At 41.5% G+C, this 13821-nt stretch overlaps 1 protein-coding gene across 1 annotated transcript in view; it reads right to left on the bottom strand.

The window, feature by feature from the left end:
* Positions 1 to 755: 755 nt before the first annotated feature.
* LOC104516332 (protein CBFA2T1) overlaps positions 756 to 13821 on the bottom strand; it is a gene marked incomplete at its 3' end in the record, with an annotated part of 71196 nt that continues 58130 nt past the window's right edge. The window contains exons 5-8 of the mRNA XM_010160629.1: positions 12598 to 12779; positions 2975 to 3225; positions 1627 to 1712; positions 756 to 957 (exon numbers count right to left, since the gene is read on the bottom strand). Of these exons, the coding sequence (XP_010158931.1) occupies positions 756 to 957; positions 1627 to 1712; positions 2975 to 3225; positions 12598 to 12779 (721 nt within the window). The remainder of the gene's footprint in view (positions 958 to 1626; positions 1713 to 2974; positions 3226 to 12597; positions 12780 to 13821) is intronic.

Here is a 13821-nt window from a genome sequence, read left to right as displayed (position 1 = left end):
ATAAAATAAAATAAAATAAAACAAAGTCATCTTGGAGTAATTGTGCGAGGTAGTGTGTGACTGTGAAGGTCTGCAGGGGGTCAAAGTCCAACTGGTTGGTCTGCCTGCTCCTTAAGCCAAGCTCTGACTGTGCGTCTCTGTGTAACTATGCACTGAGCAGTACTCAAACAAGTTTAGACACACCTCTGTGAGCTGCAGTGGCACACACAGACCTAGGAGGATTATATGTACATGGCTGTGGCATCCCAGATGCTCTTTCTTTCTTATACAGAAACCAAATACAGCTAAGGAGTGCCAATATCTTTGTATCTTCCTCCACGTCCTCAGAAAAGACAACTTCCACATTAAGTCATTTGAGAGGGTGAAAGCCCTTGGTTTCACAGTGTCAACAATCCAGAAACACCTACAGATTCCCTTAACCAAGCAGGCCAAGGGAGGAAGTCGGAGGGGACGGAGAGTCAGTGCACATCTCACTGCTCTGCCATCCCTACGTGACAGTCCATCCTTCCGCCCCCCTAATCCTGGACTCTGCTGAACGGAAAGCAAGTTACCAAGTATCACCCAAACCACCAAGCCATTTCACATGTAAATGTGACTATTAGGGCATAAGAGTTATAGTTAATTCAGGAGGCAGCAGAAGGGAGTATTTCATCACTGTCCCAAAAGAAGAAACAGAAGGATAAATATGAACTTCACCTAGCACTTAGCTGAGCTGAAACAGGATTAATAAATAATTTTTAATGAGGATACTGTACCTAATGTAACTGGATCTGGATTCACTGGACTCTGCTGTCTGGAATGACTACTGCTGCTGTTACCGCCTTTTTTTAAATCTTCCGCATCACTGTACCGCCGTATCCAGTAATTAAGCTCCTCACGGTCTGCTTCTTGACATCGCCGTAGTACAGTGAGAGATCGCCTAGTTTTTTCCACCATGTCCATTATACAGTTTAGCAGCTACTCGTGGTGGTGGATGGAGCGGAGAAAGAAAAAATAACATTTTATGAATAAACTGACAGGAAAATAAAGAAAATATTAATGTGTTGAGTGCCTGGGTTTTAAGAATGAAGAAGTCTCTCCCTGTTATTTCAAATACAGCTGAAAAATTCTAGCTTTGCTTTTAAAAATGACAATCCCTTCCTACTTAACTGGTGGACCCACACTGTACAAATACGGATTTCTGGGGGAACGGGAGAAGACAAGGAGGAAAAGACTACATAGGCTGCAGTCCCACAACTAGTATCACACGGCACAACAGAGGCCAGGAGATCTGCTCCAGAACTGATGCCAACAAATGTTATAAGACCAAATAAATTCAAAGAAAAAAATTCCAATTAACCAGTACTAAGTAAGGGTGAGGGTCATGTGTTCCACATCCAGGGTTTACAGTGCAGTGTCCAATCCCATTTTGTCAGTCTGTAATACTTAGGATACTGCAATAGGCATTTGAACAGCTACACCTAATAGGAGCTACCTAATGGGGAACATCAAGTCCGTAGTCTTAGTGATCAACGCTTTCAAAACTTGTCCAGGGATTCAGGGTTGTTTTAAAACAAGAAGCTTAAATTCCTGTCTTAGAAGGGCTCCCTTCAGACATTTACACGTAAGAGTACATTTAGCTCTTACATGGTCAAGGTGTTTCCACTCTTCTGCCCATTCTCTGTCTGTTAGCCTGTGATCAATCATTTCTTCTTGACGTGTGCCATGCAACCCTGCCAAAAAGGAGCAAATCATGTTTACAATGTTGGGAGTCCTCGGGGGGGGGAAGGGGGAATTAAAAAAGAGCCTATCAGACAAATATATCATACATTAACTATCAGGAATGACACCACAAAAATAAATGCATGCTTAAAAACTGTGCTCAAAGTTCTCTTTAGCACTTTTCCCCCCACAAGGTGCTACTGTTTTCCTCAATTCAATGTCTTCAGTTCTGTAAGTTCTGTAGGTTGCAAGATGACCGCTCAAAAGTGGACATAACTCTTTCTGACTACATACAATAATAATACATATAACACACACAATACAATATATAATTTTTCATTTGCACCACTTGAAGAAGTCAGCAAGACAATTATTCAGAAACTTAAGTGTATAAAATACTAGCTGTACTTCAGAGAGTTGAAAAAATATTAGTATAAACTCAGTGTTATTTCACTAAATGCAGTAATTACTACCATGTCAACAGAGCATCATTAAGGGTTCATCCCTTCACAGATGTTTAAACAACATGTGGTTAAAATGTAGCACATATATCAGAGCAGCTGACAACATGATACAACCAAGCCAGTATTTATTATCAACACTCAAGAGGAACCAACACTTGCTCTTTGTTTAGCCTCCTTTATACAGATGCTGAATATTTGTAAACGTTCCTCTTTTATTGAAGATTTGTTTAAAACAAGGCAGAATAGTAAGTGCAGATGTGAAGCCAGCCAGGCAAATCCAAGAGCATCAGACATCCCATTAAACCAAAACGTGCTGCGCGGGGTGTGGTTGGTGCTTCTGCTGTTTGCATCCTCTGCAGACATCCCCACGCTGCACTGCGCTCTTGAGATGTCATGCATGAATCACTTCTCCAAAGGCTTTCCTCTAGTCTAAGCTGAAATCAAGCTACATTGGTGGTGTTACCATCGCCAATGTGGCATTAAAAGAAAAATTAAAGGTTCTACCCATCCTTGCCTACCAGACACCTGAGTGTCCATGTCATCTCTGCAGCTGTGATAGCAACGGGTTCCTCCTCCTTCTGACTTTCTTGATGTAGAGTTCAGCAAAGACACAATTCCATCCACTTTTACAAATATAATTCTGAAATAAGGCCATTAGAAGCAGCTGGATGGACACCTATAAATTCTACATCTGAACGGCAGGCATATTTAATGAGCAAACAAACCCTGTACAAAGCACAGAATATAATTACACAGAAAAGAGAAACCTAAAAAAAAAAACCCTGATGCAGGAAATCAACATGCCTTACCCATAGGTCTGTTTCTGTCCCTGAGGTCCCTGTGGTTGGGGTGTCTGTATGAGTCCCTGTAGTGGTGGGCAATGGCCATATCATCCAAACGATAATGCTGAGGTGGAGGTGGGGTGGGATGAGGCAGACCATTGGGCTGATAAGATAAGCCATTATTTGGACTGTACCGCTGGCCTGGGCTAATAGTGCAGGGCCGCTTGCTTGGATGCTCTGAGTGCAAAGGCTCTCTGTCAAAGCCATTTTCTTTGGTTCTGAAAAACAAAGCAAAGGAACTTCAATTCACTCGGCGAGCAGAGCTGCTCAGGAACATGCACCCCCACCCACAGGTGCAGCTTCAGGAACTAAAGCTTGTTCTTTCACTTTGCTCCAAGCGTGTGGCGTCGCAGAACATTTCATAACGCTGCTTATTCAAAATATACAGAGGACACTTTCTCACCTTTTCTAACTACCCCTGTAACTTGAGAAATACTAGCAGGGTGACCCTTCCGATGGAGCAGCTTAAAGAGCTGAGCTGGAGAACGAGCAGCATTCACTGAAAGCACCGGCTGATGGGATGGATATACACGTACTTGCAGACCTGAAACAACCAACTGATACATGAAGCAAGAGACCGAGAAATTCCTCCTTTCAGCACTGTTATAGCATATGGTGATATGGGGAAATTTGCAGTTAAAAGAAATGTGGGGTTTTTTTCCAAGAGGATAGCAGAGAGTCTTAAGGCAATGCGTGTCAGTGTGCGGCAGGTCGGCTGTACATAATGCCAGGATGAGCTCCCATCAAGATCAGTGTCACGCTCAGACTTTGGGCAAGAATGACTCCAGATGATGAAAAATGCTTCCTTCAGAGATTTTTATACCATCTGGGCTATTTCAGTCAAGGGTCCTGTGCCCGTCATTAATTTTGCAGGAAGATGTGCTTAGATTCAAGTCCTCAATAACATTCAACATTTCCCACTCCATTACTCTTGGACAAGGTTTGTATGCTCAGGTGACTTCAGAGCGTTTTCAGGGAGAAGGGCAGGTTTTTATGTTATAGAAAATCAGCTATTTCCAAAGGAGTCTCTACTTTGCACCTCTGCCTGAGATCCTAGAACTCACATTGAACTCATTTTCCATTAAAATAAAAAAGAAAGTCTAGAGTTACCTCAACGGGTTCACAACCCCTTCAGAGAAGCTTCTTTTCGCTGAAGTAGGGGTTTTTTACCACTGGAATAAACAAAACCTACCAAATATTAGCTTTCAACAGGAAGGTTATTAGATATAAATACTGCCAGCTGTTGAGGTTTCATCCCTCCTCCAAAACCTTTTATCAAACAGCTGATACGTTCCTGCCTTTTTAAAAAAGAACTTGCTCCTCCATGATTTATGGATGGCATAATATATCTTCCTAGTAATAACATAATTTTTTTGACACTTTGAAAGGAAGGTAAATCTGATCTAATTTTCGTTTGCCTGCTGTTAAAACCAACTGCCCTTCAACAAATCCTCCCACACAAAACAATCAACCTTGAGGGACTGTCTGTGGAGAAACACTCAGTGTATTACTTGGTGTCCCTCAGTGGGTTCTCCTTTAATGTCAATGAGAGGAAGGATGAAACCAAACCTTTGCCAATATCCACTGGGAGAGAGGATCAAAGCAAGATCTTGCAATTACCAGCAGGAAATTGAAAGATGGGTCGCACTGTTTTCAGAGGAGTAACGAGATTTTCCAGGGACCTCACCCCAATCACCAATGCCAGAGAAGCTGCAGGTATATACATTTTATTATACTTGTATATATATTTTATTATACGTTAGCTTGGCAAAGAGGGAAGAATCTTTTGCCAATACAGCAGGACAGCTGTTCTAATTTTGGACAGAGTTATAAATGATATACTTTGTTAAAGTGCTCTATGTACCGTGTTCCAAAGCAAATGCAGAATGGCTGGGAAAACTCCTAATCAGGAAAACCTAAGGACCATCAAATATTTCTAATGACTTCTGGAACGATGGAACTGTTTGCAATTTCTCCCAATGGGTATTGATGTTTTTGACAACTCTCCAAGACAAGTTTTGTATTTAGTTGCTGCTGTGTTTTCTTTGCATGTATCTACTCAAACTCAAAGTTCAGGTCTTTCAATTGTAAAAATACTATGCAAGCAGAAAATGGACTTTCCTGTATATACAAGCCAAGCTAATCATTTGCCAAAGTTCTTTAGTGTCACAGTTAGAATAATCTCTAACTAAGATGGGGGAAAATTAGAAACTGTAGATAATTAACTCCACTGACTTTTTTTTGATCAATCAGTGTTGGAAAGGCAAACCAGAATACTGTGACAAGAAGGAATCCAGTTTTCATTTCCTGCACTATAATTAGATGTTAAAATCATGTATTTTCATACCAATGTACATATCTGCACTTTACTGTATAGGTACTTCTGTTTGTTTTTTGGTTTTTTTTTAGGTATGCTCTGTACTTAATTACCTTAACTGGAATTCACTGCATTAGCTTGGACAACACACCAGCATGCCCATTTTCTTCTAGAATCCTGAGTTTAACTAACACAAAAATTATTAACATTACCATTGAAAGCACATTTACTGAAATTAAATTCCTATTTTTGTATTATGCTGGGTAACAGCTGTCAGGTCTTTTTTGGACATTAAAATCTTAATTCTACAATTCTGTATTATATTTTCTGCTAAACATCTTAGCAGAATACCAGAATGAGACTGTACATAAACTCATTTTGTGTTTCTGACCATATAAAGTACACAAATGGAATGGATCCTCCTAGAGGTTATGCTAAGGGACATGGAGGACAGGGAGGTGATTCAAGACAGCCTGTATGGCTTCACCAAGGGAAGTCCTGCATGACCAAACTAGTGGCCTTCTGTGATGGAGTGAGTACATCAGAGGACAAGGGAAGAGCTACAGATGTCATCTACCTCAACTTCTGTAAGGCCTTTGATATCGTCCCCCAGAACACCCTTCTTTCTAAATTGGAGAGAGATGGATTTAATGGATGGACTGTTCAGTGGATGAGGAATTGGTTGGATGGTCACATCCAGAGGGTAGTGGTCAATGGCTCCATGTCCAGATGGAAATCAGCGACAAGTGGTGTCCATCAGGGGCCTGTATCAAGACTGTTTAATATCTTCATCAATTATATAGATTGTGGGATTGAGTGCACCCTCAGCAAGTCTGTCGATAACACCAAGCTGAGTGGTGTGGCTGATATGCCTGAGAGAAGGAATGCCATCCAGAGGGACCTGAACATTTTTGAGAAGTGGGCCCATGTGAACTTCATGACATTCAACAAGGCCAAGTGCAAGGTCCTGCACATGTATTGGGGCAATCCCTAGTATCAGTTCAGGGTGGTGGATGAAGGGATTGAGCCTGAGGAGAAGGACTTGGGGGTGCTGGTGGATGAAAAGCTGGACATGAGCCGGCAGTGTGCGCTGGCAGCCCAGAAAGCCAACCGTATCCTGGGCTGTATCCAGAGAAGCGTGGCCAGCAGGTCGAGGGAGGGGATTCTGCCCCTCTGCTCTGCTCTGGTGAGACCCCACCTGGAGTGCTGCGTCCAGCTGTGGGGCCGCAACATAAAGAGGACATGGACCTGTTGGAGCAAGTACAGAGACCACAAAAATGCTCAGAGGGCAGGAGCACCTCTACTAGGAAGAAAGACTGAATGAACTGGACTTGTTCAGCCTGGAGAAGAGAAGGCTCCGGGGAGACCTTATAGCATCTTGCAGTACCTGAACGGACAAGAGGTAAGGGGTTTAAATTGAAAAGAGGGCAGATTTAGATTAGATAAAAGGAAGAAATTCTTCACAGTGAGTGTGGTGAAACACTGGCACAGGTTACCCAGAAAGGTGGTAGATGCCATCTACCTGGAAACATTCAACGTCAGCTAGGGGGTCTGAGCAACCGGATCTAGTTGAAGATGTCTCTGCTCATTGCAGGGGGATTGGACTAGATGACCTTTAAAGGTCCCTTCCAACCCAAACTATTTTAGAATTCTATAAAAAGGTAACAACCTTCAAAGTCTCATCAGAACAGGAATCACTAGCAAATTTATTATATCTGAATATACTGAATATAGTGATAAAATACACAAAGTACTGAAGAACGACATAATTCAGATACCCTGAACTCAACCTACTATTCTGCTTCTGATCTCTGTCCTACTCATGCTTCCAGATCTCACCCCCTTGAGAGAGCAGAGTTTTCCCAGGTGCCTGAGGAAGCGCTCCTGTTTCACGGTAATTGGCAGACCCATTGAGCACTAGTTCCAAATCCAAAACCACTACAATTTTCATCTGATTTTTACCTCATCTATCTTATTTTGCAAAGAAACAACAAGCTGTAAAGAGGAAATAACACTGAATGTGTAGAAAGCCTAACTGACACATTTTCTTTTGTTTTTCTTGCTCCTGTCGGTTACATTTTCCTTGATGTACACATAAATCGACACTGTCATTTGGAAAATTGGCAATATAATACAGATGGTGTCTTTCAGCTATAAACATGCAAGAGGTCATTTTACTTGGAGCCATGATTTACTCAGATTAAAGGTAGCAGAAGAGATACTGGTCATTAGTCTGTATGCATTTAACAGACTACAAGTTATCATTTCAGTTTTAAATTATTAAAATGTATGGATAATTTCCTGGGTAGGAAATCTGACCATGCAAAACTGCCTTGGGTGGAAAATTTAGTTTCACCTGATCAGGTGTATTACACCAATTTCAAAGAACACTGAAGTCAACTTGCAAGGAGGCAAAGCTGTTCATCTACTGTTTCTGCAGGATGCTTTGATTCACAGTGGACTTCCACCAATACAGTCTTGATGACCAAACAAGCGATAATGCTTTGCTGGAATAAAATACCTATTGTGTTTGTAACACTGTGTTACCGCAAAGATTAATATTGCTGTGCTAATGGTTCATGTTAAGAAAATACTTTTTAAATTCCACATAATTACATATGGCTCACAAGGAGCATAGCTGTAAGAGCTGTGAGCATCCCTCACCTTGTTGAGATGTGGAGGAGCTTCTTCAAGTAAGATTTACCTAACAGAAGTACCACAGTTGTTCTGTGTGCCCAACATGAATTCCTTGTCAGCAGTGCCAAGGGTACAGAAAGCACAGCAGCACTTTCCACAGTCCCAAAACAATCATAGCCACTTTGTTTTCTTCTCACTCAAAATTAGAGATATTCTAACAGACTTTTTTGGTATGCTATATCCACCTTGTAGTCAGCTGTCATAAATGTAGAGTCACTATATGACACTTTCATGTGCCATACAGCCCTTCCCAGCAAGCTCAAAGCACAGCTAATTAGCAAAAAAGCCTTTTGTGGTTAATGTATTTAAAGTCATGTTATTTATAACTAAGCATTCATTCACCAAAATAAAAACTCACATTGGTCCAAGTTCCTTTGCTTTACTACAGGAGAATGTAAACTCCAAAAGTTGTAAACAAAATATAGTGAACACTTTGTTCATGACATGTCATGAACAAATTACCAAAATGTGTTGTCTCCTCAGGTGTCAGTTTTTCTCTCTTGCAGTGACTGATGGTTCCCAGTGTTATTACAGAAACAGATTGATCTTTTTAATGAGCTAGTTTAATAGACTCCAAAATCTCACCGTGGCTGCTCATCCGTGTCAGACCATATGCACCAAGAAAACATTCAGTAAAACACGAAGCTCTGCTGTCAGATTGCTCTATAAAACCTCACATACAGTAGACTTGGATATGCAGATAAATAATCAGAATTGGAAAGTGCATATGCAAAAAAGGTTCTGAAATGATACGCAAAAAAAATTACTGTATGCAGGTTTTTTTTAACAAAAAACCACGAGGTGGATGTCGTATGTGCAACACACACATTCCGCTTCCTTTGCCTAACACCTTAGTGTATTTTACCTCCATTGGAATCAATGGTATGTAGCTACCTGTGACCAAAAGAAAAATGTAAATATGGAAAAATGTGTGTACATATATTTCTAATATATACATGCATGTATCATATGTGCATGTCTATTTATGGTATACATACACATTACATACCACGCATATGTGTATGTATGTATATATGTGTGTGTATACATATAATCATACCCCTTGGGATGTGAACAAGGTAACAAAATGTGCTTTAATGAGAGACATATCTCCAAACAAAATTATTTCAATTGCATCTAGTTCCCCCGGAAAGATGTTGCCTTTTAGTAATTTTTTTCCCACATTCTAGAAACAGAGTCACAGCAAACCTTTCTCTTAAATCATGCCTCATACCTTCCCCTCTATTTTTATTAGTATATTTGAGAACTACTTAGATATTTAAACAAAAGGTATATATATTTCCAGATGTTTCTTCCTGCTTCTCTATAAACAATTAAAATAATTAATAGTGTAATAAGTATAAAGCCAGACAAGTATTTGGTTTCAATACTCAGTCTAGGCATGCTCTGACTCGTAGGACAGTTTTTTGTGGTTGATTTACTTGCATTATCCAAATTAAAAGTTATGCAAACTCCCAAATGTAACAGTCTGTCCAACAGGATGTTGTTCTTTTTACTAAATCTGTAGCACAAATGTTATTGAGTGCATAAGACAACTCTGCTGAACTTGGTTCAGCCAAAACTACCATATGAGGGATTTTTTTTCTGTATAGCTTTAATCATAGTCAACGGAGAAGAAGGTGTGACTAACCAGTGACAGGGTTGTTTGATACTGCAAAAAACAACTTACATTTAAAGCTCAGGGCACCACTCTAATGGGTGAGCTGGGCAGCCTTTCCAGCTCTTTCATGACAGCAAAGAATCTCAGGGTCAAAAAAGAAAGGATGAGTTTTCCTGAAACACCTTCCCCAGAACTAAGGAGCCCAGTTTCTCAAGCCGCAATTGGCAGTCCAGGCAGGTTGATAGATTCAGTACCACGGAGCATGTAGGCCGCACTACAGCCCCTCCCAGGACCCTGGGAATTCAAACGCAGGGTCTGAGCCACAACACTGGAAGTTAAACTGTCTACCCTCACCCCAAGAGCTGCATTACTACCTGGAGAGGAATGAAGACTCCCTAAACTGGATAGAGACTAAGAGAGACTTCAGTTGCGAAGGTGAAGGCACACTTGCTCCCAAGCAAAGACTTCCAAGTTTCAAGAGCACCTATCTGTTTTAACTAGAAAGAAACACTGAGAACAAAATCTATAAACCAGACTTTAAATCTCTGCAGGTTTAGGCCTCAGTTTTAATTAAAAGATGATGTCTGACTTCAAAATCCAATATTCTTCTGATCTGCGAGTCCCCTTATGGGCTACTCCTATGTTCTTCTTGCTATAAGCCTAAGACAGGGTCTTCACATTACTAATTTCTTGTATGGGTCTTTACCTGTGCCACTCACCCCCTCCCACACAACCAGCACTGAAGGTACCATAAGAAGGTACCATAAGCTAGACCGTATTTATTATGAAATAACCAAAATTCAACACTGTCAAACTGGGTCTCAAAGTGGAAGAGTATCCCAGAATGCAAATGGAGAAAAGCCAAGGAAATATTTTACTGCCCATTTTTCCTTTTGTGGCCTTATGGGAGAGGTGAATAATACTGGTCTCTGTTAACGGGAAAAAAGTCAGCTGGGGGATGTCAGGAAGGCACATCCCTCTTCTCCTCTGTATGTTCTGTCAAGCAAGACCTCACAGGCTTATGAGATAATTTAATGTGCATCTACCTATTTGTAGGAAAAACACTGTGTGTCCTACTGATGCTGGAACACAGCATGCTGATATTTAAGTTATTCACAAGTTGCACAAGATTTTCAGAGGCCTTTTTAGCAGACGTTTTGATACATCACTCTACTACAAAGACTGAGGACACGCAGCAGAACTGCCCCAGGGAGCTAAATTTCAGCTTTAGAATGTTATCTCTTTGCACGGAGTAAGAGACTACATGGAAAATGTCTGAAAATTAATCATCTTTCTTGGATGCAGTTAGCAGGTTTGTGTTAATACTGATGGCTATTTCAGTTGGGTTTAGTCAGGAAAAACTGGTGAAAAGAGGGTATACAGAAAATGGCTTTCCTGCTGGTATCTTTATTTTTGTGATGGTCCATATGGATTTCCCTGAAACGCAATCTAAAGCAAAATAGTTTCACATTTCCAAGTATCCAATGGCTATGTTACTTTATTTTTTTACAGCTCACTTCTGGCTCTGGGTAGATTAACGTTTTACTACACAGACATTTTCAAAATCTTGCATCTGTATCATTAATGTCTCACTTTCATAATATGCTCAACTATCTGGTGTTGAATTTTTGCCTGTCAGCCTCAGGAACTTTCAGGCCTTGTGCTATCATGGACAGTCCCTACACAAAAATGTCATCTGTCTACAAACTTGCTAGCCTTCTTGACTTTGCAAATCTTCACCTTTTTAATTTAAAACATAACTAGGACTCTTGCACTGTGTCGTGGCATTTAACAGAAAAGCGTTACAAAAGGTTTCCATACTATATAATCCATGGCAAACAAAACTAAGACAAATCCAATACTTGAGCCTCCCAAAGATAACATTCATACGCTAGCCCAATTTCTAAGTATCACAGAGCGACAGTTATAAATAAATAACAAAATTCGTTTTCTTGTAAAACCAAACAAAGAACTTTATTCAAATAAGAAAAAATTGTTTCATATTCCTAAAGCTACTGTACTCTGCACACGCGCACTCGCTTGCCCTGTTTCTGCATGTACTCCTTCTCAGCTCAACAAAAAAGATCCAACAAATTTCAGTGAATATTTCTCCTATTTGGAAGAAACATCCCTATGACTATTGGATATATTAATATGGAACAACGGCACACCAGAAGGAGTCAAAGCCCTGACTGCACTCTGGAGCTTGCCTTGTACCTCCCAGTATGAGTGCCTAGTCACTTTTCCTATATTTACCATTTAATCCAAAAAGACCTGAAACACAAAGCACTTCCATGTGGAGCTGGAGTGATCTGCTGCTCATCACTTTATGCTGCACAGAAATACTATGGACCAAATAGTTAGTATGATACCGACTGGCTCATATTATTCTAGGTAGATATGGCCACAGTGTGTCCTCATTCTGCCTGAGGCCATGCATGCACATATATATTATTTTTTTAATATATATATACACACACACACACATACAGAGTCATACACACACACAGAGGCACACACACACAGAATCACATCATCACTGAGGTTGGAAAAGGCCCATAAGATCAAGTCCAACCATCCTACCGTACCCACTAGATCACATCCTCAAGCGCCACTCCTTGAACACCTCCAGGGATGGTGACTCCACCACTTCCCTGGGCAGCCTGTTCCAGTGCCTGACCACACTTTCAGCGAAGAAGTTTTTCCTAATATCTAATCTAAACCTCTCCTGACACAACTTGAGGCCATTTCCTCTTGTCCTACCGATACACACGCATACACACATACATAAAGGTATTATGGCATTGCACAGCTGTAACAACGGCAGGACCTGCACCCAGGGAACACCATCCCAGTTTCCCCCAGGCACCCACCCACCCCTTTGCTAGGGGAGCTCGGCACGTTCGACCCACGGGACGTTCCCAAGCGGCGTGTGAAAGGCGCGGTGGGGCTCACCTGTCTGGAGTTCGCCTCTTCCCGTTTTCGTTCACATCGAGAAGCAGCTCTGAGGAGTCAACAGGTGAGGTGGTGCTGGCATCCAGAAGCAGCTGTTCGTGCTGGGCGAGGTACTGGGCTGGGTTCTGCTTGGCTAGCCTTGCACAGTGCAGCAGCTCCCGCTGCAGCAGGGGCAGATTGGCCTGCAAGAGCATCGCACATGGTCAGCGGGCGGCGGGCCTGCAGTTAGTTTCAACAGACCGAGCAGAAATCAGAGGAAAGCCTACTCTGAGATGAACCTGCTGCAAGCATCCTCAATTGGGTTTGTTGTGGTCAGCTGCATGAAAGCAGGCAGCCTCCATACTGGGTCTGGTCATGGCTGTGGTACATATGTGGGGAAGGAAGGGCGTTTACTTACAAAAACGGAAAGTAAAACTGTGAAAGCTGTGAGAAAAGCAGGCCTGAGGTTCACAGCTTTAAAAGGGGAGAAAGCACTGCCCTGGCTGACTTCATCTCCTTTCTTACTAACTAAACCCTATGAGCAGAAGTGTTCAACAAGTGACAAACCTTCTCCAATATTTGTTTCTCATTCAGACTGCAGTTAGTACATAGAAATCATTCAAAATCATAGGATGCAGAGCTTTATACGCTCTCATTGTCACCATTCTTCAAGGTCTTTGGGGAGAACAGGACTGTCACCAGCCTTCCCATTACACTTGCAGTTACACATTAAGATAAATAAAGATTACAAAAAAATCTCGTGTTCCAGAACTGCAGTTTAATCACCCACAGGGCTATGACCCTCATCCTAGCCAGATGTACCTCTAACTACTTTTCACCTTCCTCTCTGGGCCCCAGTGGGATTTGGGTCATGGGACGGAGACTACCAGGACTCAGACACAGAGAACTGAAAATGCTCATTGATCCCTGGGTGGCACATTTTGCCCATGTACTGGGGTCATACTTTGTCATACCACTTGCCAGATTTGGGACCAAGGTGGAGCTGTATGACCTTCCCCTTGGAGGAGATAGCTACATATCTTGGTAAGCTTCCTATCAATAGTATGACAGTCCAGTCATTTCTTACCTAGTTATTTGTGCCACGAGGTGATGTGCACTGACCTCTCATTTCATGCATAGTGTACAATCATTTCTTGTCTGAGGATTTTCAGATATTGGATTAAACTTCATGACCTTTAGTAACCAGAGATAAGATCCCCTTTGCTTTGACATAACTCGGGGGGG

The sequence above is a fragment of the Eurypyga helias genome, unplaced genomic scaffold (assembly GCF_000690775.1).
Source record: "Eurypyga helias isolate BGI_N326 unplaced genomic scaffold, ASM69077v1 scaffold7471, whole genome shotgun sequence".
NCBI classification, from domain to species: domain Eukaryota; kingdom Metazoa; phylum Chordata; class Aves; order Eurypygiformes; family Eurypygidae; genus Eurypyga; species Eurypyga helias.
The sequence above is the reverse complement of the archived record's forward strand: the minus strand, read 5'-3'. Positions and strand labels throughout refer to the sequence as shown.